At 38.5% G+C, this 23,680-nt stretch overlaps 1 protein-coding gene across 6 annotated transcripts in view; it reads left to right on the forward strand.

The window, feature by feature from the left end:
* The window catches only part of ITGB1 (integrin subunit beta 1), a 43,348-nt gene extending 25,735 nt beyond the window's left edge, over window positions 1-17,613 (forward strand). For 3 of the 6 annotated variants that reach the window (XM_044378565.3, XM_044378567.3, XM_044378566.3), the window contains exons 7-17: window positions 1,703-1,858; window positions 2,584-2,679; window positions 2,987-3,076; window positions 4,757-4,897; window positions 5,060-5,259; window positions 7,060-7,298; window positions 7,520-7,742; window positions 8,341-8,573; window positions 10,270-10,436; window positions 11,354-11,434; window positions 16,382-16,491. In XM_044378565.3, the coding sequence (XP_044234500.1) occupies window positions 1,703-1,858; window positions 2,584-2,679; window positions 2,987-3,076; window positions 4,757-4,897; window positions 5,060-5,259; window positions 7,060-7,298; window positions 7,520-7,742; window positions 8,341-8,573; window positions 10,270-10,436; window positions 11,354-11,428 (1,620 nt within the window). In that variant the 3' untranslated portion in view covers window positions 11,429-11,434; window positions 16,382-16,491. Of the gene's footprint in view, window positions 1-1,702; window positions 1,859-2,583; window positions 2,680-2,986; window positions 3,077-4,756; window positions 4,898-5,059; window positions 5,260-7,059; window positions 7,299-7,519; window positions 7,743-8,340; window positions 8,574-10,269; window positions 10,437-11,353; window positions 11,435-16,381 lie in introns of all 6 variants that reach the window. The other 3 variants (XM_026483473.4, XM_048219327.2, XM_048219326.2) reach the window with 1 other exon arrangement.
* Window positions 17,614-23,680: the final 6,067 nt, after the last annotated feature.

Genomic DNA, 23,680 nt, shown 5'->3' on the forward strand with positions numbered 1-23,680 from the left:
CTTGACTCCAGATGCTTCTTAATGGGTATTTTGTCAACCAGGTTTTGCTAAAGTGCTTAACTATATCCAAGATAATCATGTGGTATAGCAGGATGGTACAGTGGTTGAGAGAGCAGTCTGTAGACTGCTGGGACGCTGTTCCACCCTTTCCCGTTGCCGCCGAGTCGGGACAGTTTGCTTAGCCGCGCTGGAGGGCTGTTTCCTTCTCCATAAGAAGGGATAATACTAGACGTACCCGATAGGACGGTTACAAAGTTCAAATACGGTAATGCATGTAGAGTGCCAGGGAGCTCTCAGCAAATATCAAGTACTATATTATTGTTACTTTTGATTTCTCCCTGGGGCGGTTGGCATTTAAGGGTAGTTTCTGCTTTTAAAGGGGAAGAAAGACTAATATTCCAGGTAGTGCTTAGCCTGCCGCCCTCCTCTCGCAGCTACTGATTCATGATCGTGTTAGCTGCTCAGCGTGGAGAGAACATTCTCTGGGCTGCCTCCGTCTGTGCCTCAGCCGGTGGGATTAAAGCCAGCCATAGCACCACGGCCACTGCCGTCTTTCTTTGTTTATCATGCTGACTAACTGTTCCACCTGCTTCTCTAGAAGCAGTGTACTAATGCGAGGGTTGCCAGCATCAGCACACTTAATGCCTGCCTTCAAGGAATTGACAGTTTTATGGGGATATGCACAGATGTATAGAGTAAATTTAGAGAAATATAATTACAAATTTACCCTAAAGAGAAGAGGATTTTATTGCTACTTTTTTATTGTTTTTTTAAGTAATCTCTACACCCAAAGGGGAGCTTATAAGCCCTAGATGAAGAGTCACGCGTTCCACCAGCTGAGCCAGCCAGGTGCCCCTTTACTGCTACTTTAGATCCTCTGTTGAATGAGGAGGAGAATAAAATACGTGAACAAATAAACAGTACCGATGAAGTAGACTGGGTGGAGTTAAGCAGGGCAGGGGTTTGGAGAAGTTAAAAAAAATAATGCCTAATATGGAGGTTTGATAAAGGAGCCGTATACCTTAGAAGCTATGAGCAGGATGGAAGGAGGGTGAGAACATGGCAGCAGCAGTAGGGTAAAGTGCGGAATGGGCTGAGACGTTTTTACGTCCCCGTTAAATGCCTGTTGTGTGCCGAGCACTGTGCTGGCTCCTGAGGTATGATGGTGAGCAGAGCCAGATGTCCCTGCCCCACAGGGAGTGAGCTTACCTTCTACTCGGGGAGGGAGACATTGATTTTAAAAGATACAGTTTTTAAAAAGAGCTGAGAAAAGTGGACAACCGGCAAGACACAGTTTTCGTGGGGGGTGGAGGGGCCTTCTGCAGTGGGCTCTGCAGGTATCGGTAGGAGTCTTGGCATTACAAAAGGACAAGCTAAGGAGAAGGTCTAGAGTGAGGTTAAAAGTGCAGTGGAGGGGCGCCTGGGTGGCGCAGTCGTTAAGTGTCTGCCTTCGGCTCAGGTAGTGATCCCAGCGTTCTGGGATCAAGCCCCACATCAGGCTCCTCTGCTGGGAGCCTGCTTCTTCCTCTCCCACTCCCCCTGCTTGTGTTCCCTCTCTTGCTGGCTGTCTCCATCTCTGTCAAATAAATAAATAAAATCTTAAAAAAAAAAAAAAAGTGCGGTGGAGCCTGTGTGAGGGTGACAGCTTTATGTACAGCAATTGTGGATAGTATTTATAAATTGAAATCTTTTTCTTTTCAAGTCATTGATTGGCTGGAGGAATGTCACACGGCTGCTGGTGTTTTCCACGGATGCTGGGTTTCACTTTGCCGGAGATGGCAAACTTGGTGGCATTGTTTTACCAAATGATGGACAGTGTCACCTGGAAAATGATGTGTACACAATGAGCCATTATTATGTAAGTGCTGAATTCCTTACATGTTGAATGGATTCATGTGGAATTTTGGGCTTAATGCTAAGAGTATTGTGGGCGACTGGCTTGGGGGTTTGTTATTTTGGTAAGTACAGGCCCTAACCTAATGTGCAAGGAAGCTGGTATTTAAAAATGTGCTTTTGTGCTGGCTTCCTGCTGCATAGACAAGGGCCTCAGTCGGTGAAAGGAGCTGCTTGGACACTCTCACTCTGTGCCTCAGCCCCTGGCTGTGTCTCTTCTCCCTTGCAGGCAGCATTTTGTAACAAATTTGATACTGTTTCTAAACAGATAATTTGTATCATCCTGTACTCATTTATGTAAGATTTTTGGAAGTAGGCACTCTGCTTTTACTGAAAACAAAGATTGGCAAATTATTCAAGTTGTAGAAGAAATCTAAACCCTGGTGAATTTTGGTGATTTATGATACAACCTGTAGTTATTGGCACTTCTTTAATTTCATTGTTTAACATTTAATAAACATAGAGCTTGCTTTTTAAAACTTTTTATTATGGAAGTTTTTATGTATAGATAAAGATAGAAGATTGGAAACGCACATGTACACACCTCGCACTTCAGCAGTCATTTGTGTTCTTTCAAGCAGTCTTGTGTAAGCAATCCACTTATGTATGCACATCGTGATTTTCAAAATGTATTGAAAAACTGGACTACATTGGATATAATTACATACTAAATTTTATTTAATTTCTTAGGATTATCCTTCTATTGCTCACCTTGTCCAGAAACTAAGTGAAAATAACATTCAGACGATTTTTGCAGTTACGGAAGAATTTCAGCCTGTTTACAAGGTAAATATATATATGTATGGGATAAAAAGAGAAACCAATTTCTAGACTCTTCGTATCTAGTCATTAGAAGCAAAATCTTATGTCTGTTTGAAATGTGGGAAAGTGTTACTAGCCAGACAGACTGGATTTTACAACAGTGATTTATATTAATTTTTAATCACATATAAAGCTAGTTTTTCTCATGTTCGACTCCTTAATTTATTTAGGAAATGGCTAGGGTGCTTGTACTTAAGTATTTTACATACTTAGTACTAATCGGTTGAATGAATAGTGTTTGTATCTCACATGTTTTATCTTTTCATTTCAGGAACTGAAAAATTTGATCCCTAAGTCAGCAGTAGGAACATTATCTGCAAACTCCAGCAACGTGATTCAGTTGATTATCGATGCCTACAACGTAAGTACATTCTGAGTAAGATCTCTTAGGCAATACTTTGCCCAGAGAAAGTAAATCTCCCTTCCTACGCAAGCCAAGAGGACAAGATGAAACTAACATCTTGTGTATCCGGAGGAAAACCTCTTATATTCTCTTACAAGAGTAGAATTATTTATGTAACCTAAACAGAGCAAAAATATGACAAAGGCATATGGGGAAGGTTTCTGAATGTCCGTTTGATGTCATTAAATAGGTTTCCTTGTTGGAAACAAGTGAGACATAACCTGCATCTAGACTTACTGGATTACCTCAGTCTCCACCCCCCAGTATCTTTTATAGATTCATCTCTTTTAATGAATTACTCTGGAAAAGGTTTTTTGTCGGTTCTTCTCTTGCCATGTGTTTAGAGATGTAGTTTTCTATTCTCGAGAGGTACACAGTCACTCATGTACACGTGTACCTAAAATATGTACAAATGTAAATGCATATATGACTTAGCTCTTTTAAAAAGATCTATAAGATTTTTCTTCCCCCGCACATGGAAGGAAGTTGAATTGTCTAGAGCTCTAACCCAGAGTATGGTCAGTGACGCTCACTAAGCATTGGTGAATAATCGTTGTAAGTAGTCAGAAGACATTTGTAATATGGTAACCATTGTGTGTCCACCCCTCAGCCTTCTGACAGGTTGAATTTTTACCTCATGCCAGGGTTTCCCAGAATGTTCTGGAAAGACCCTATTCAAAGAGACCCTACTCAGAGAGGTTTTGTATTACAGAGGTTTTCAGGACTCCCAGTTGTTTCGTGTCTTCCCTATAGTTGTTCTCCATCTTAACAGAATATTGTAATATTTCCAACTCGCATGCATGTAGGTGTGTGAACAGGAGACAGCTTGCTGCTGAGCCTTCTTATTTGTCTTGAGCGATCTGATATTAAAAAAAAGCACTGCCTTGAATCCTTTGTACTTGGGGTTTTGGGTTTGTGTGTGTGTGTGTGTGTGTGTGTGTGTGTGTGTGTGTTGTTGTTGTTTTATTTTTTTGTTATTTTTTGTGTGTGTGATTTTTTTTTTTGTCCTGGTCTATAATGGCTCCTAAGTAGATTTGTTTCCAGACTATATAGTCAATTGTTTACCTGAGTCCTTAGTGGCTGGAAGTGGTAGGGCCAGAGGAGAGACATATTGCCAATGGGGACAGAAAATGTTTGTTCTGAGTCCTTAGGACTCCTCATATTTAATATCAGGCCTTTTCTGCACTGTGTGATCATCAGTAATTAAGCACAAATACTCTTTTTTTTTTAAAGATTTTATTTATTTGAGTGAGAGAGAGCAGAGTGAGAGAGACAGCACGAGCAGGGGTAAGAGGAGAGGGACAAGCAGACTCCCCGCTGAGCAGGGAATCTGATGTGGGGCTCGATCCCAGGACCCTGAGATCATGACCTGAGTCGAAGGCAGACCCTTAACCAACTGAGCCACCCAGGTGCCCCATCTTAACTTTTTAATCATGTACAGTATTTTGAAGAATTTTAATTTGAGCCTGTTTCTCTCAGGTCTGTGTTTTCTGGTCACTCAAGACTTGGCTCCAAATCTTTTATTTAAATAATAATTGTTTTCTTAATAGTTCATTTGCCCATTGGTTTTATGTATTCAGTGTACTTTATAGTAGCATTTTGTTTGCCTTTCCTGTGTGTGATTATTCTTTCTTTTAGTCCCTTTCCTCAGAAGTCATTTTGGAAAACAGCAAATTGCCAGAAGGAGTAACAATAAATTATAAATCTTACTGTAAGAATGGGGTGAACGGAACAGGGGAGAATGGAAGAAAATGTTCCAATATTTCCATTGGAGATGAGGTATGTTGTATAAGCATTTTCTGAAGAAAAGAAAAAATTGCTTGTTTATAAGCAAATCTAGTTTATAATTTGAGAAACAATAAAAGAAATGAGCTTTTTGAAATACTTTTTAGATTTAAATTGCTTAGTTAGTTGTTAATTTAATTGTTTTTTTCCTTCAAGGTTCAGTTTGAAATTAGCATAACTTCAAATAAATGTCCAAATAAGGATTCTGAAACCATTAAAATTAAGCCTCTGGGCTTTACTGAAGAAGTAGAAGTCATTCTTCAGTTCATCTGTGAGTGTGAATGCCAAAGTGAAGGCATCCCTAGCAGTCCAAAGTGTCATGAAGGAAATGGAACATTCGAGTGTGGAGCTTGCAGGTGAGCTGAGGTGGTTGGAGAATGACAGAGGTGCATTGGGTTTGGAAAGTTATGGGCATGCTCTTTTGAGAAATCCAGAAAAAAATCTTTTTAGAGCAAGTAAATTCTTCGTTCCAACCACTGTTGCTCACCACAAGATCAATTTTATGATCTTGTATGTTATTTATAGAAAGTTCTTCCCTGCCTTCTTCCTTCTTCAGAAGATGTTCTTTGAAATAAAAGGTTTTATAGCCATCAAAGACATATGTTTAACAAATTGTTAAGTTGGCCTTTGGGTTTTTCCCTCATATAATAGCAACCTGAATTTTCTAGAGCTAATAAGCCTGTATTAAAATACATTTATGGAAAAGCGTTTTAGGAAGATACATCAAACTTATAATGGTTTTACCTGGAAATGAAACTAGGAAGCAGCAAAGGGTGTTCACCTGGTGCATGCACTTCTGCATTGTTGGAATAATGGAATTATTTGCTGGAATTAATTGCTGGAATAATTGTTTTTTAAAAATAAATATATTTTGTGAAAGTAAAAAGAAAACACTATTTTCTAAACATAGAATCTACTAAAAAAACTGTAATCGAATGATTTAAAATTTTTTTTACACTGTGGTGGTTACCTTTAAATTAAAAATTAAAATTGAATATACTTTGAATACAGCTGTCTCCTTGAAAGATAGGAGGAAGGGGAGAGTATTTTGATCTAAATGTCAGCCCCAAATGACTAGGCTTTGAAGGGTTTTTAATCATGAGAAAAATAAGTGGCTGAATTTCACCATCAGTTACTAGTTGTCTATTCTAAATAACAACTTAAATGTTATATTTTACTTTTTTGTGTTGTATGTATCCTGACTGAGTCTTGTAGATCCGTTTTTAGTAAAATTCATGAACTAAAAAGATCTTAAAAATATTTTGTCTTTCTGGGATGCCTGGGTGGCTCATTCAGTTAAGTGGCGGGCTCTTGATTTCAGCTCTGGTCATCATCTCAGTCAGGGTTGTGGGATTGAGCCCCACGGGCGTTGGATCCATACTCAGTGGGGAATCTGCTTAAGAATTTTTTCTCTTTCTCCCTCAGCCTCTCCCCCAGCTTGCAGGCATGGGCGTACACTCACTCTCTCTAAAATAAATAAATAGATCTTTTAAAAAATATAGTTTGCCTTCCTTCCCTTTACATATTCACCAGATACAGAATTAGTGTATTTCCAGTGTCTATAAGCCTTGGGTATTCTAAAAATACAGTGTGTCTGAAAAGTCTGGACCCATAGGATATACCTATTTTTAAATAGTATGTTATATTTTTAAATGATGTGCTCAATATGTTTTTCTTCAACTTCTGTGCACTTTTTGGGGTGTGTTTATTGTACTTTTTTAGATTAACAGTTGGACCATTGCTTTAAATTTAGAGATGCTTCTTCCATAATACCAAATGTAATAGCATATTATTTGAGAACAGAATTAATATACTCTTTTAAAGTAAGTTGATCCTGTATTTCCAAATTCTTTGTTCACCTGTTCGCTGCTAGATGATATTTTCATCTTGATAAAAATGGTTATTTTCCTGAGGACAGATTTTTTCCCTAGGCTCTTGCATATATTGCATATGAACTTGGCCGCATGTGTGTGTGCGCATATGAACACTTTTGTACACGTCTGTGACATGTGGTGTGAACACTCCCATGTAATATCATTGTATTTTGAAGATACTGTTCATAGTCTTGTTTCCTCTCCCAGTCTTTCTCACAATATGACTTGTTATTTTTAATTATTTTTATTTGATTTGATTGAAATTTTGGATTCTTTCTTCAGGTGCAACGAGGGACGTGTCGGTAGACATTGCGAGTGTAGCACAGATGAAGTGAACAGTGAAGACATGGATGCTTACTGCAGGAAGGAGAACAGTTCGGAAATCTGTAGTAACAACGGAGAGTGTGTCTGCGGACAGTGTGTTTGTAGGAAGAGGGATAATACAAATGAGATTTATTCTGGCAAATTCTGCGAGTGTGATAATTTCAACTGCGATAGATCCAACGGCTTAATTTGTGGAGGTGAGAAAGGGGTCTGAAAATGGTTCTAAAACGTGATCCCATCTAATACAATAAAAAACGTTAGGAGTTTACTTGGTGAACAAGTAGGAAAGGGCAGCACTGAGGGGTCAGTCCGTCCTTAGCTCTGTGTTCTTCACATTACTGCTTATTTTGACTTTTAAGTCAGTGCCGTGGTTGGATATCTTTACCGTTATTATGAGAAATGATATTTTTAATCCCAGGAAATGGCGTGTGCAAGTGTCGTGTGTGCGAGTGCAACCCCAACTACACTGGCAGTGCCTGTGACTGTTCCCTGGACACGACCTCGTGCCTGGCCACGAACGGGCAGATCTGCAACGGCCGGGGGGTGTGCGAGTGCGGGGCCTGTAAGTGCACCGACCCCAAGTTCCAGGGGCCAACCTGTGAGATGTGCCAGACCTGCCTCGGTGTCTGTGCGGAACATAAGTAAGTATTTCCCAGGTGCACAAACAGGTGGTATTTGCTGTGTGTTGACCTAACTGTGACTGATACTTGGTCACACTGGAAATAAAATATCTGACACACGGTGGCCCACTCGGAGTCTTAAAACTCCTTTCTCAGTTGCTGGTGTTTGTCATATGATTCTTAAGTGTGTCATAGGAGAGCAGTGCGTGCCATCACTTTGGTCTGAATTTCACAGGCTATGGAATTGAATCCACATGGTAACCTTTCTGAAAGAAGTATTACCAGTTGTTGAATTACTATCTCTGGACTAAACTAAGTAGAATTGAAGGTTTTGCCTTTTGAAGAACTGTTGTTGTATCAACAACATATTGTTTAAATCGCTTTGTGCTGCATATTTATAATGTCTAATAAGGCTAGTTTTACTACTTTTTTATTTCTCTTTTTGGATTTTAGTTTGAACTGTACTATGTAATTTCACTAGGGAAACTAGCATCTTTATATTTAGTTTTTCCATCTAGAAGTGTCCTGGGCCTCTCCATTTATTCACATGAAATAGCCTTTACGCAAATATTTATTTAAAATTTTAAATACATTTTTAATATAATTTGTGTTTTCACAGAGAATGTGTTCAGTGCAGAGCCTTCAATAAAGGAGAGAAGAAAGACACGTGCGCACAGGAATGTTCACATTTCAACATTACCAAGGTTGAAAATCGGGACAAATTACCGCAGCCAGGCCAGGTTGACCCCCTGTCCCACTGTAAGGAGAAGGATGTTGACGACTGCTGGTTCTATTTCACGTACTCAGTGAATGGGAACAACGAGGCCATCGTCCATGTTGTAGAGACTCCAGGTAAAATCTGATCATTTCAAAATTCTTTTCATTTTCTTTGTCTTCTTTCTACTACTACTTAGGCCTCTTGGCGTTTTCCCTAACACGCAGTAATGGCCTTCAGCTGGATTATTTTAGGTTCAAGTTAGGGAATTTTTAATCTCAAAGCTTAAAATAGTATTCTTAACTACAGAAGATATAAGGAAAAGAGAAAGCAAGTCTTAAGTGTTATGAGTGCAGAGTTTGAAGACTAAATGCGTGAAATCACATCAAAGTCTCAGCATACTGCCTGACACTTAACCAGGAACTCACTAGTACTAAGATCATTATCGATGATCCTTAAGGTTGAGCTTGATGTAGGTTTGGGTACTACCAGGAAAGATAATTTGTTAAAGGATATTATAAAACATGAATTTGTTCAGCTCCTCAGAAGATGAAACATTTTTTATTTTGACTTTTATAGGCACTTTTTTGTATATTCTTTGAAATTTTCTACATTTGTGTATAGGTTTTGGTGGGAATATAAGTTTTCATCTCTTTTGGATATATGGTAGGATTGGATTTGGGGGCATATGGTGAGCATATAGCCAAACTGTTTTTGAAGCCTCTGTATTGTTTCGTATTTCCAGGTGTGTGTTTGGCAAATATTGTTTCCCAGTTTCTGCTTCCTTATCTTTGCACCTTTTTAACAGTGTTTTTTAAAAGACCAGAAGCTTTAATTTTGATGAACTACAATTTGCCAAGTTTTTCTTTATGGATCTTGCTTTTACTATTATATCTAGCACTCCTTGCCTAACTCAGGTCCTTAAGAACAGGATTTTTCTCCTGTGTTTTCTTCTGGAAGGTTTATAGTTTCTGGTTTTCCATTTAGGTCTATAACCCATTTTGAGTTAATCTTAGTATATGGAGTGAGGTTCAATTTTTTGCATATGGATTTCTAGTAATTCTAGCACCATTTGTTGGAAAGATTGACCCTTCTCTACCTTTGTTGAAAAATCCGATAATCTTAATGTATGTTGGCCTATTTCTAATCCTTTATTCTGTTCCATTAATCTGTGCATCTGACCTTTAGCCAATATACCACACTATCTTGATTACTGTCACTTTATAGCTAGTCTTGTAATCTGGTAATGTAATCTGTCTAACTTTGTTCTTTTCCAAAGTGTTTTTGAAACACTCGCCTAGTTCTCTGCCTTCCTTGTACATTGAGAATTAACTTGCTGATACCCACAATACTCCTGCCAGGATTTTGATTGGGATTGCACTGAGTTTATGTAGTTCAAACTGGGGGAGCATTGACATCTTAACATTATTTATTCAGGTCTTTGATTTCTTTCATCAGTGCTTAGTAATTTTTCGCATGCGAATCTTGCACGTATTTCGCTGAATGTGTACAGAAGTATTTCATGGTTTTTGATGCCGTTGTAGAAGGTACTGTTTTCTAAATTTCAGTTTCTAATATGTAGAAATAAACTTCTATGTAATATATAGAAATACCTGTCATTTTTGTTTATTGATGATGTATCCTATGGCCTTGTAAGGTCACTTGTTAGTTCTAGTATCTTTTTTATAGATTCTTTGGAATTCTTTACATTTACTTATCTTGGGGTTTTATTCCTATATGTTTTTGATAAGAGACTAACCAGGTCTTTGTAGTTTTGGCCCTACTTTGCGTATATCAATCTTATGTGCTCATTCTTTCCTTTTTACTTTACAGAGTGCCCCACCGGTCCAGACATCATTCCAATTGTAGCTGGTGTGGTTGCTGGAATTGTTCTTATTGGCCTTGCATTGCTGCTGATTTGGAAGCTTTTAATGATAATTCATGACAGAAGGGAATTTGCCAAATTCGAAAAGGAAAAAATGAATGCCAAATGGGACACGGTAAGTTGCAGAACATCTAAAACATAAGGAGGTTTACAAAGTAAATGTAACACTTCTAAGACTTGTCTCTTACCTTTAAAATTGATTATTAAAGTCCTGTTTAAGTATTTTATTTCCCCAGAAGTTCATTACTCAGAGAACTTGCATTTAGTGAAAAACAGAAAACATCTTAAATATATCCCATTAAAACAAAACATTATAAGAAAGTATCTTCTGGACACTGTGGTCAGTGTTTTTATTTCTGAATTTTGATCTTAAATCTGCTCTTCTGCCTTTTCATCTCATGTAAAATAGAATTCTAAATAATGTCTGTGTAGCAAGATACTCAGTGGAAAGCTTTTCTCCCTCTCTCCTTTTTTTCCAGTCAAAAGCAGCCAGACTCAAAAGGCTATGCATTATACAATTCCACCTGTCTGACATTCTGGAAAAGGCAGAACTGTAGGGGCAGAACTAAATCAGGCTGGAGTGGGGGGAGAGGGCACGAGGGATCTTCTTGGGGTGATCTGGTTTGTGGGTATGGCTGTACAACTCTATACTTAAAAGAGGTATATTTAACTTTCTGCAGATTATAACTCACTAAACTTTGTAAAAATTTTTAAAAGCTGAAAGTGAGTGAAACGTTGTGCTAGCATATAATGTGCTTTGAAATATGAAGTCTGAGGGTGGGGTGGCCAAATGTTGGCCTCCATGTATTTGTCTTTTGACACAAGAAGGCTGTCTTCGGTAATTTGAGATTATAAATGAATTTTAGTCATTTGCGTTTTACTGCAGTTTGGGTTGTTTTTTTTTAAATAATGATATTCAGAACTATAAAAGTAAAATTTATAAAGTAGTGAAAATTCTCTTATAGTGGTTAAACACTATACATGTCGATTTTTTTCTGATGAAATCATTAGAAACTATTTCTTTTACTTTAGCAAGAAAATCCGATTTACAAGAGTCCTATTAATAATTTCAAGAATCCAAACTATGGACGTAAAGCTGGTCTCTAAGTTGCCGTTCGTATTTTCTTTCATTTTCTGTCTTTGCATGTGAACTTTTGTTCTTTCTTACTACAGTAGCGTGTGCTTTATCACTGCTGCTGTTTTTTTTAAAGTCTGGCTTTATTTATACGGCTATATTGTGGCTTTTTTTGGTGTGTGTGTTACTTTAGAGTTAGTGTTTTGAAGAGCTTTAAAACAAGCTTTATGGTACAGAAGCAGCAGCTGGGTTGCAGTAAAACGAGGATATGCTTTGTGGTCAGACCGACCTCGGGTCAGATCCCAGCCCTTCGGCAGCATTGAGCCACTTTGCTGTTCAGAGCTTAGTTGTCGCGTCTTTAACAGGGAGCCTTGAATAACCTCTGTTGTGTGGGTGTGGGTGTCTGCTAATGAGCCGCGTTACGTGAGGTCAGCCTGTCACTTACAATCTTCACTCCCGCGCTGTAGATGGCATTATCCTTACATATGCATCGCTACATGTAGATTTTAGGGTGAAATAGTAAAAAGTAAAAGTGAAGTCTAAATTGCAAAATAGAATAAATGCAACCTGGTGAAGCATTTGTATAATATGCAACTACAGTATCATTGTTACTGGTTCTGGAACTATTTGGAGATTCTTTAGTTCTTGATTTAAATCGAATGAAATTCTATTAAAAACCAGAAGACCTTTTATTTATATATATATATTCTGGTCATTGAGTGATTCTAATATTCAAATCTAACACTGAACTTTAAAAAAAAAAAGATGACATAGACTTTAAAGAGAAAGTCCTGTTTACAGTTTTAAATAAACATTTAGTTGAAAATGTCACAGTTGTAATAAGGTTGCTTATCCTATTCACTAAGCTGGGGTGTAATCATTTTGGTGAATGTATGTTTTACCTGAATGACAAATTTATTATTTTTTCTTTTGTTAGTAGTGGTCAGGATTTCCTTATATCTGAATTTTCATGAAATGCTTCTAGCATATTTTAATATAATCATGGAAGGCCCTTAAACTGATTTAAAAGGTTATAATAAGAACAGATTCTCCTGGCTGGTGATCCAGAATTCCTCTTTCCTTTCCCAAGGACTGTTTTTGTTTTATTTCACCTATTGGAAAACTCAGGCACAGAAGGGTGAGGTAACTTGACCAGGTTCACCCACGACTAGTCAGCGGAAGGGCTCAGGTTCGGACCCAGGCAGTGGACTCCGGGGTCTGTGTTCCTGCCCACAAGAGTGCGCCGGCAGCAGTCACTCGTCTTCACCAGACTCTGCTACCTAGCTCAGAAGAGGTGGATCATTCTTTACAGAGAATGACAGCTTTTTGACACGCGTAGTAACAGTAACATTACTGCATTGCACAAGCATCGTAACAGACGTGCCACCTGTGACATAGAAACCAGCGCTGGTTTTTTGCTTATTTACTGAGAGTGTCCTGAAAATACAGGAATGCTTAATATTTTTAAGAGGTAGGAAGGCCCAATAACATTAGAAACCATCACTTGTCAGATTTTCTTTAATTTCTAAGCAGATTTTAAGACTTTTGCAATGGCAAAATTAAATTTGATGGCAGAAGATTACAGTCACTTTCATATATGGGTAGGCTGGTACATTTTTGTATTAGTTTAGACTTGTGTTCTTCTCTTTCCTAATCCTTTCCACAGAGTATTTTTTGCTCGATTTTTTCTTTCTTTCTTTCTTCCCTTTTTTTTTGGGGGGGGTAGATCAGAAACAGTCAAATATTGACAATTCCATTTGGTTACTTCGCAAATGAGATAAATTTCTGTGAACCCTATTAAAAGGTGTAATTTCCACCTTTACTACACATTAAATTGTACTTTGAAGGAAATTATCAGTAATAGTGAGACTTAATGGTTACATCATTAATTTTTGGCTAAAATGTTATTTCTTCAGCCAAAATAAGCCTTTTGGATAACTCGAGAGGTAAAAGTTTGGTTAAAATGTTATTATTCATTAGTGAAATCTGGGGGAATTAATGGCTACAGGTTATTCTGAGGTGTTTTCTCTTGAAAAATTAAAGTAGAAATAAACAGTAGAAATTAATGAGCATCACAAAATGAAAATAAATTACAGCTTGTGAAACACTTTGCTGATATAGGACCAGGGTTTGCCAATGAGTGAATTATGTCATTAACATATTTCAGATAATGAGCAGGTGCTGTAATTACTTTACCACGTGAGGCTACTGTGTAGGTGCATTTAAAAAAATCAAATTATGAACTTTATAATTTTAAAGTGGATTAAAAAATTGTCTATCTTCCATGCTGTTATACAACTTTATTTTATTTCTTTTTAAAGATTTTTTATTTATTTATTAGACAGAGATAGAGACAGCCAGCGAGAGAGGGAACACAAGCAGGGGGAGTGGGAGAGGAAGAAGCAGGCTCATAGCGGAGGAGCCTGATGTGGGGCTCGATCCCATAACGCCGGGATCACGCCCTGAGCCGAAGGCAGACGCTTAACCGCTGTGCCACCCAGGCGCCCCTGTTATACAACTTTAAATGTAGATTCTTAATCTCTCACAGTTGTATATTGTATATCTAATATGTTCTATTACAGAGATGATAGTCCAGTGTGCGAAAAAAGATGACATTTTACAGAGTACAGAGGACTTCACTTCTGAATATAACCCTGTTCTCTTGATTTAAACATGCTTTTGATTTTTTTTCTCAAGATAGGGGTGGGGTTGCACTCTGAACAACGGAAACTAATCTGGTTTATTTTCGTTTGCCTCTATTTAAAATGATGCCTGACACAGATAGTTTAACTTTACCTCTAACCTTGCATGTTAAACTTTTGTTTGGATGTAATAATAAATGCATAAATGTTTGTGTATATGAAAAGGCAGACTTTTCTCCAAAGGTAAGTTTCCGCCTTATGTACTTTGGACTCATCAATAATTTGGGTATTTTTTTGTTTTGGTTTTGTGTATGTGTTTACCTTCCTTATAATTCTTAAGTAAGAAATATTAGATTGATCTAATGTATTGTTTTAAAGAAAAATGGTGATTTGTTTTCTCAGTGTATTTGGAAGAATCTAGTTCTAGCCTCGTATGCTGAGTAGGAAGATGGGAATAGAGTATCACTTTCTTGTACTGAATAACTTGCTAGGAGTGTGTTGCCAGGACCCAGTTTCCTGTCTCCGTTGTGAAATGTCTGCTGCAATGTCTGTGTGATAATGTATTAGCTTCACTTGGATAAGAGATAGGAAATATGTTTTTTTATCATCCAGATTATATAATGTCTGTCCCTGAGGGATCCTGAGTTCCATGTTTCTGAAATGACTGGTCAAGTTGTGTTTCGTGGGGTGGGGTTGGGCTCGGGCTAAGGCATATTGTCCTGTCTTAATAGGAATTCAGACTAACTGTGGAGCTGAAGTTGTGGTGGTTTATTTGGTGTGTTTCAGGACCACCCAGCTTTACACGCTATACTTTTCCTCAGTGATTTCCCATCTACGGGATAGAATTCAGTCTTTTTTTAGCATGACAAACAGGACCTTTAGGATTTAGCACTTTCTTATCTCCTCTCCCTTGCTCACACCTCAAAACATATACTCACACTCACATGTACACTCTTAAAAACTTCTAAACCGTATATATTTCTACACAAATGTGTCGTTCGTTTCCCTAGACCTTGACTTTGCATGTGTTTTGTTTATCTTTTAATATTTTATCTGTAGTCAATTTCTCTGTGAAAATAGCCCTGATCTTCTCAAGCCCCTTGTTTCTTTCACTTCCGTACTGAGTGCATAGTTCTCTTGCGTGCTGTAGCGGAGTGCCTGCACTTACTCGCATGTTTGTCGCCACCAGACTGGACCCTCCTAGAGGACAAAAAATTGTGGCAATAAAAGCCATATCCAAACATAATCTGCAGTGAAGTGTAAATAAAATTTGAAAGCAAAAATGACTGTTTAGATGCTTTCCATATAAATATTTTTAAAAATCAACACAAATAGCTCTATGGTACAATATAAAACCAAACAGCATTTCAAAGTCTTAATTTTTGCCCAGAAACTTAATGTTTTAAGTTTTTATTTAACATTTATTGATTTTTGCTCACTGTAATTTCCTCTGAAAGAGGATTATTTGGCTGTACTTCTCAGTTGGCTTTCAAGCCTACTTTTTCAGTTTATAAGGATAGGAGAAAGAAAATGCTACAGTAGATATGTAAATGGATCGCTTAGGTTAAGAGTTTTTTGGGTTTTTTTAAGAAAATGGTAGCGTGGGGGTGGCTGTTATTTGCCTGCTTAAAGCATCAATGCCTGTATACTTGCCGGGCTTGACTTCAGTACTCTTTACTAAAATTTAGTATTGCAATAAAAATAAAACATTTCACCAGTATGATATCGAAGAATAACGATTATTTTATGAAGAATGGTATTACTTTTGTTAACATTCTAAGCAAATTTGGCTCTGTGACGCCTCGAGGAGGCACAGCGCTCTCAGCCGTCCTGTGACCACCTCACCCCAGAACTTTCTGTAGCAGTCACTTCTGTGGGCGGAAGAGCCTCGGGACGCTGCTTCCCTCCCAGAGATGACAGTAAGGAGTCCCAGTAATTACCGGGAACCTTCTTAACCGCAGTAAAGCGTTAAGGATCAGGCAGTTCATGGCAGAGGGGTGGATTCTAACTGACCCCGGCATTCAAAACTAGCGTAAAGGGGAGAAGCGTCCCTGCACGTTCTCTGCGGTGGAGGACGCTCTTCAGTCCGTCCTGCCGCGGGGAGAGGACTCAGGACTGAGATAATGCCGGGTTACAGCGTCGCCGTTCGGCTTGAAGAGCAAAGCTTTCATGTTTCGTTCCGGCGTAAACTTCTATGAATGCCTTTTTAAAGAACTGGGTGTGATATCTGGACAGATAAGAATGGAAACAACTTCTGAAAATGACCATTTTTAATACTGTCTTATAAAATAGTACTACTTGATTTTAGTAGAGTAACTGATAATTTTTCTCACTTTTTTTTAGGGTGAAAATCCTATCTATAAGAGTGCCGTGACAACTGTTGTCAATCCGAAGTACGAGGGAAAATGAGCACCGCCCGTGCGGATTCACGACACTGACTTCAGAGTAGTAATTTTCATAGTCACAGTAAGGTAGCTTTAGGGCAGTATCACCGTGGTTTCTCTCATGTGCAGTTTTTGAAAATGTACAATATGTATAATTTAAAAATTTTTTTTTATTATTTTGAAAATAATGTTATAATCAATGCCAGGGACTGACAAAAAACTTGAGACAGGATGGTTATCCTCGTCAGCTAAGGTCACATTGTGCCTTTTTGACCTTTTCCTCCTGGACTATTGAAATCAGCCTCTTACTGGATTAAGCGATATTTCTAGAGTGATTGAAAGGGCAGTAGTTAAAGTAGTGAGTATGCTGAGAGTTTCTATTAATCAAGTATTAAAATTGATTTTTAGCTTTACAGATATGTCAGGTTTTAGTTCTACGGAATCCAAAGTAAATGTCCTACGTAGCTAGTTTAGAATTGTTTTGAATTTGTTATTTTGCTCTTTGCCCATTAGACAAGACTGATGACATATCTGAAAGACTGGGTATATTGGCAGTTACTGGTGCAAAATAGTTTTGAAATATTTGATCTGCGGAGGCCGTGGGAAAAAGAAAGTTAGGAAGGGAAAACATAGCTTTAAAACCTGTGTGCCATTTTAAGAGTTACTTAATCTTGGTAACTCTTTGCCTTCTCTTTAGAAATTCAAGACTTGGATAAAAGTATCGGGAAATTTTCTGCAAAAAAGTCCTTAATTTAGCATCAATTACATAATGGCCTTAATTTACATAATATTTGCTGAATTGAGGACCTTTGGGTGAATTTATCTTATTCGTTGTATTTTGTTTAAAGCCTGGTGCTTTTATCACCTCTTCTAATCATTTAGTGTATTTGTTTGCAATTTGGGGGTAAGACCTTTTTTTACCAGTACCTTTTCTTTGACATTTCAGCTGTAAATTTGCCTTTTTAATGAACATGTGAAGTTGTCCTTTGGCGTAGGTCACAGCCCTCACGTGTGCACGTCCCCTTCAGCCCGCGCTCTAACAGACCACTGTATAGTCCCTTCTCACTGTTTGCCCATTTTGTTTCATCCTAGTCACATTCTTGTGTTAAGTGCCTTTTAATTTTAACAGTTCACTTTTTACATGCTGTTTACTGAAGTTATTTATTAAATAAATATGCCGAAAATATGTAAGTTGGGTGTTTTCGCTCTGTTTTGTCCATTTCTGCACATGACATTTTTATAGCTTAGGCTGACAAAAAATATTTCTGGTTAATGGGTATTTCACTTAAGAAGGTAAAATACATTTCTTAAAAAAGAAAAGAAGATGTGCCAGTGACACAGGGAAAGTGGTATGATCAGATAGATTTTGCAGACTGTCTTTGGGCTCTTTAAATAATATTGGATAAATCCTCAGCCCTCCTCACCACTCCCTCCCTACACCCTGCAGCGGGCGAAGGCTTTCATCCCTGCATCAAACAGGATTAACTCTGTGAATGTCTTAGAACTGGTAGCTAGAAAGCTGGAAGTTGTCATTTAAGATCCAGACAGGATTGTTACTTTTCTTTCTTTTCTTTTTTTTTTTTTTTAACTATGTATTTATTTATTTGAGGGCGTGTGATTTATTTATCGAGAGAGCGCACAGAACAGGAGGGGCAGAGAGGGAGAGAATCACAAGCAGACTCCTCGCTAAGCGTGGGGCTCAATCCCGTGACTCTGAGATCCTGACCTGAGCCGAAACCAAGAGTGGGACCCTCCACCAGCTGCACCATAGGCGCCCCTGTTACTTTTCTAAAGAAATTTGATTTTCATTTGGCTTTGGTTTGTTAGAAAGTATGTACACCTATAGAACATACTTGTGTAAAGCATATTAGAAGACCTATAATCCTTCCTAGAGCATACAGCAAGTGTCAGAAAGTTGTGGGGGGGAGGACTGTGTTTAAAACTTTCAACTTTACAATTGCGGTACCCTCCCATTTTTAAAAATTGGTGCCCTATTGTACTTATTCCACTTATTTGTGTTTCCTAGCTTAGACTAAATCATTTTCCAGTTTAGAATTACTCATTTTACTAGTTTGTAAGCTTCATGAAAGAAACTATCTTGTTCATTTTCTTTCCTACCACCCGCACTCCTGCTTGGCTCAAGTCTTTTCCTTATGCCTTAGGCATAATCTATTGAATTGAATTATATATTTCTGCACCAGAACTTTGCTTTTATTATGAGGTTTTTAATATTATAGGAACAAAGTCACTGTTCTATGTATACATATTTTTTTCCTGACATATATGTCCTTGAGGCTGAAATCCGGTGAATTTTTAGATTTTATATTACAATTTACAATAACTTTGATTGAAGCCACATGGAACTTTGTCACTGAAATATTTATTTTCCTAGTGACAGTATATTTTGACTTCCAATGAAACACTTTCCAAAATATAAGTGTCCTGAAAGTAAAAAAAAAAAATTTTTTTTTCATTCAAACTCATGAGAATTTACAAAATGTATCATTCATGAAGAATTTGGTGAATGTCAGATGTCAGTAGCGGCAATTCGTTGCAATAACTCTCGGCCATCTTACGAAGTTTTCTTATTTTCTGCAACATACAACTTTGCAAGTTTATTTGATAAAGATGCCCAGATCAGACCTAGAGCCACAGGAGCAGGTCATCATACTACTTTAAAAAGTCACACGGTCAACTAGTTTAACCTGCAATTGGCCCTTTTTCCTTCTGTTGTCTACTAGAATTTGAGGGACAACATTGACTAGGTTATCTTTTATCTTTTGTTTATTGCCTGACTCCTTGAAGACTTGGATGTTTCTGACCTAATATACTCAAAGGAGTTCAGAAATAGTATCTCCAGGACCCTTCTTCAGCCTATAAAGAGACTGGCTCTTTAGACTATCTCACATGTTCTAGGATTCTTCTGAGAATTGAGGGATAAATAGATGTGGCTTTTGACTGATCAGTAGGAGCAGATTTGGGGGCTGGATTAGATCAAATTAAAGAGCCCATGAAGCCTCTACCACTGTGAGGGTGACATGTCTTCTCAACTAGACCCTCTGGGGCACAAAAATGCTAGGATGATGCACGAGACAAATACTCCCTTAAGCCCACTGATAAAGTCAATCCTTATGTTCATTTCCTTCTATAATACCTCTAAGTGTTGATTGGACTTTAACTATATTAAAATCTATGAATTTTTCAAGGGTATAGAGTTTCCATAAAAGGTTACTAGTGACATTTCATACCATTTTATTGGACTTTCTACTTACTCTGGGTTTATTATCAGGGCTAATTCTAAAATAGACTGGTATGTTAAGCAGAGTTAACTATGCATCACTGAGTGGAAACACTATTCAGAATATTTAAATTCCATTATTTAATCCATTGCTTTAATCATTTATACAGGACAGAGTTGCCTTCATTTTATGTGTAGTATTGATATCGACTTTACTTACTGATAGCAGTGTTATATCTGTGGCTTACTGACCAAGATTATTCCTGGCAGATAATCAGCATCCAGGTCTCCTTCAATAGCTAAGTGGCCTCTCAGCAACCATTTACAATGTATTGTCTCAACGCCCCCATTCCAGCTCCACTTTCAGATCCTCAAGCTTTTCTACATGCCCCTTGTACTCGATGTTTGTGTCTTGTCCCTGGATTTACTGGGTCTGTGAGTACAGGACCGTGTGTGTTTTGATTGGCCATTTACCCCTAGAACAAGGTCTGGCACAGCAATAGGTGACCAATAAGCACTTGCTGGATAGATGGATTTGTTTCCCTGTTACCACTCCTGCATCTACTTACCTAGCAGCGTCTGCAGTGATCTACTCTACCTTCCTGCCAGTTCCTGTCGATGGACTCTATACCCCCAGGCCGGTCCTGGCACTATATTTTCAATAATCATCTCGTCTCCCTACTAAGACAGCAGTTCTCCCCTCCCTGCATCACTGTTTCCCCCTCTCGTAGACCATGCCCATCATTAACAAGCCTGCTGTAGTTGCCATTTCTGTTTTTCTCTTCCCTTTATAACTCAAAAGAGTTGTCTAGCCCATATACCTATGGCCAATTATTTTTTTAAAGATTTTATTTATTTGACACAGAGAGGGAGAGAGCAAGCACAAGCAGAGGAAGTGGCAGGCAAGGGAGAAGCAAGCTCCCTGCTGAGCAAGGAGCCCGATGTGGGGCTTGATCCCAGGACCCTGGGATCATGACCTGAGCCAAAGGTAGCCACCCAACCGACTGAGCCACCCAGGCACCCCTGGCCAATTGAGTTTTTAACAAAGATGTCAGCTCAAAGGGGAAAGAAATTTCTCTTCAATGGATGGTGCTGGGTAACTGGATTTCTGCATGCAAAAGAATGAAATTGGACCCCCGCCTCACACTGTGTGCAAAAACTATCTCGCAATGGATCAGTAACGTAGGAGCTAAAGCCATAAAACTGAGAAGAAAACATGGTAATTCTTCATGACCTTGGATTTGGCTATGTATTCTTAGACATGACACAAAAGCATGAGCAACAAAAGAAAAAATACGAGTTGAACATCAGAATTGAAAACCTGTGCGTTAAAGGACATTATCGAGAAAGTGACAAGGGGCGTCTGGCTCACTCAGTACAGCATCCAGCTCTTGATTTCAGGATTGTGAATTCAAGCCCCACGTTGGGAATGGAGCCTACTTAAAAAGAAAGTAACAAGAAATGCTACAGAATGGGAAATATATTTGTAAATTGCATATCTGATAAGGGGTGAATATACAAAGAATTACAACTCAACAGAAAGACAACCAAATTAAAAATGGACAAAGGACTTGAATAAATATTTCTCCAAAGAAGAAAGAAATGGTCAACAAGCAGGTAAAAAGATGTACAACAGAGAAATGCAAATTAAAACCACAGGTAAATATCACTTCACACCTACTAGGATGGCAATAATTTTAAAAAGTGGAAAATAACAGGGGCGCCTGGGTGGCACAGCGGTTAAGCGTCTGCCTTCGGCTCAGGGCGTGATCCCTGCGTTCTGGGATCGAGCCCCACATCAGGCTCCTCCGCTATGAGCCTGCTTCTTCCTCTCCCACTCCCCCTGCTTGTGTTCTCTCTCTCGCTGGCTGTCTCTATCTCTGTCGAATAAATAAATAAAAAATCTTAAAAAAATAAAAGTGCAAAATAGCAAATGTTGGTGAGGATGTGGAGAATTTAGAAACCTTGTGCTTTGCTGGTAGGAATGTAAAATGGTGCAACAGCTGTGGAAAATAGATTGGTGGTTTCTGAAAGAGCTAAACATAAAATTAGCATAGGACCCAGCAATTCTAGGTTAATACCCAGAATTGACAGCACTCAGATGCTTGTGTGCCAGTATTCACTGCAGCGTTATTCACAAGGGCCAAAAGGCAGGAACAACCCAAGTGGTTTTGCTACTAACTAAACAGCCAGATAAAGAGTTAGGCTGCCCTCACCCGTGAAGATCCCTCTTTCAGAAAGCCCTGGGCAACCTAGATAACTGCTCAAGGGACCCCACCTCGCACTTCCTGAGACACAGCTCCCCACTCCCGTGCTTTAGATTGGCTAATAAAGAGCGAGTGCAGAAAACTGGAGACGCTTCACACCCAGGCCCCAATGACGGCAGAGACCCAAGCTGGTGTGCTTGTTCTCTTTTTACCCGACCTCACTGCGTGACCCTTGCGCGGGCCATGTACCCACCGAGAACTAAGAAATCTTGTTTCCTCAAGTTCCCTAGTGGTTTCTTGCTTGCGTGTATCCTGCCCTCATAGTAAGAACCGCAGCGGCCAGACCAGCCACAACGCCGGCCCTGGTGGGGGACGGGTCTGGGGGTGCAGTGTATAGTGGTACAGCTAACATTAAGGTATTATACAGAATAGTGTAAATAACCTTTAAAAATTGTTCTTTTGGATGTGCAGTCCTTTGAATCTTCACTTTTTCAATTCTCCTACCCTTAAAAAGCCCTGACAACCACTGATCTGTTTATTATTTCTCTAATTTTGCCTTTCCCCTAATGTCTTCTACTTGGAATCCGACAGCATGTAGCCTTTTCTGACTGGCTCCTGTCACTTAACAATATGGATTTAAGATTTGTCCATGTCAACCATTACATTGCCTGATAGCTTGTTCTTTTTTATTGCTGAAGAGTATTCAACTCTGTGGATGTGCCAGAGGTTATTCCCGCACATACAGGGCATTTTGGCTGCTTTGGGTTTGGGGCAATTGTGAGTAAAATAACACTCACATGCTCATTTCTGTGTGGACAGAAGTTTTCAAATCAGTTGGGTATAAGGTTCAGGAACATATGATAAGATCGTGTTTAATTTCATAAGAATCAGCCAAATTCTGCTCCAAAGTGGCTGTACCATTCTGTGTTCCCACCAACAATGGAAGAGATTCTCTGTTGTCCCACATTCTCTGTATGGTTTTCTACAGTATATGACCTGATTTATATTCCCACCAATACCCAAGGGTTCCCTTTCTTACGTCCTTGTCAACACTTACCTCTCGTGTTTTTTGTTCTTATTTTTTATGGTAGTCATTCTAAGAGCTGCGAGGTGATGTCTCCTTGTGGTTTTTATGTGCATTTATCTGATGATTTGTGATGTTGAGCATATTTTTATATACCTGTTGGCCATTTGTATGTCTTGGGAAAAAAGTCTACTCAGATCCTTTGGGCATTTTAAAATCATGTTATTTGGGTTGGGTTGGTTTTTGGTTTTTTTTTTTTGTTTGGTTTTTTTGCTTTTCAATTGTATGAGTTCCCAATATATTTTTGATATTAACCCTTACCACATGTATTGTTTTCTATGCTTTTAGAGTCATATTTAAAAAGTCATCCCTCAGACCAGTGTCAATAAAGTTTTTTATTTCTAGTAGTTTATAGTTTCAGGTTTTATGTTTAAATCTTTAATCTGTTTTAAGTTGATTTTTATATATGGAGTGAGAAAAGGACCCAGTTTCATTTTTCTGCATTCTTCCACTAGTTTTCACAGCACCATTTATTGAAGAAACTATCCTCTCCCTATTGTGTGTTCTTGGCATTTTGTCAAGGAACAATTCACCGTGAATGTGTGGGTTCACTTTTGAGCTCTTTACTCTCCTCTGTTGGTCTATATGTCTGTTTTATGCTGGTAACACGCTATCTCGATTACTGTATCTTCGTAGTGTAGTTTGAAATCGGGATGTGTGATCCCTCCAGCTTTGTCCTTTTTGCTCAATACTGCTTCAGCTATTTGCAGTCTTTGTGGTTTCACATTA

Source organism: Ursus arctos, unplaced genomic scaffold (genome assembly GCF_023065955.2).
Source record: "Ursus arctos isolate Adak ecotype North America unplaced genomic scaffold, UrsArc2.0 scaffold_30, whole genome shotgun sequence".
Classification (NCBI taxonomy): Eukaryota; Metazoa; Chordata; class Mammalia; order Carnivora; family Ursidae; genus Ursus; species Ursus arctos.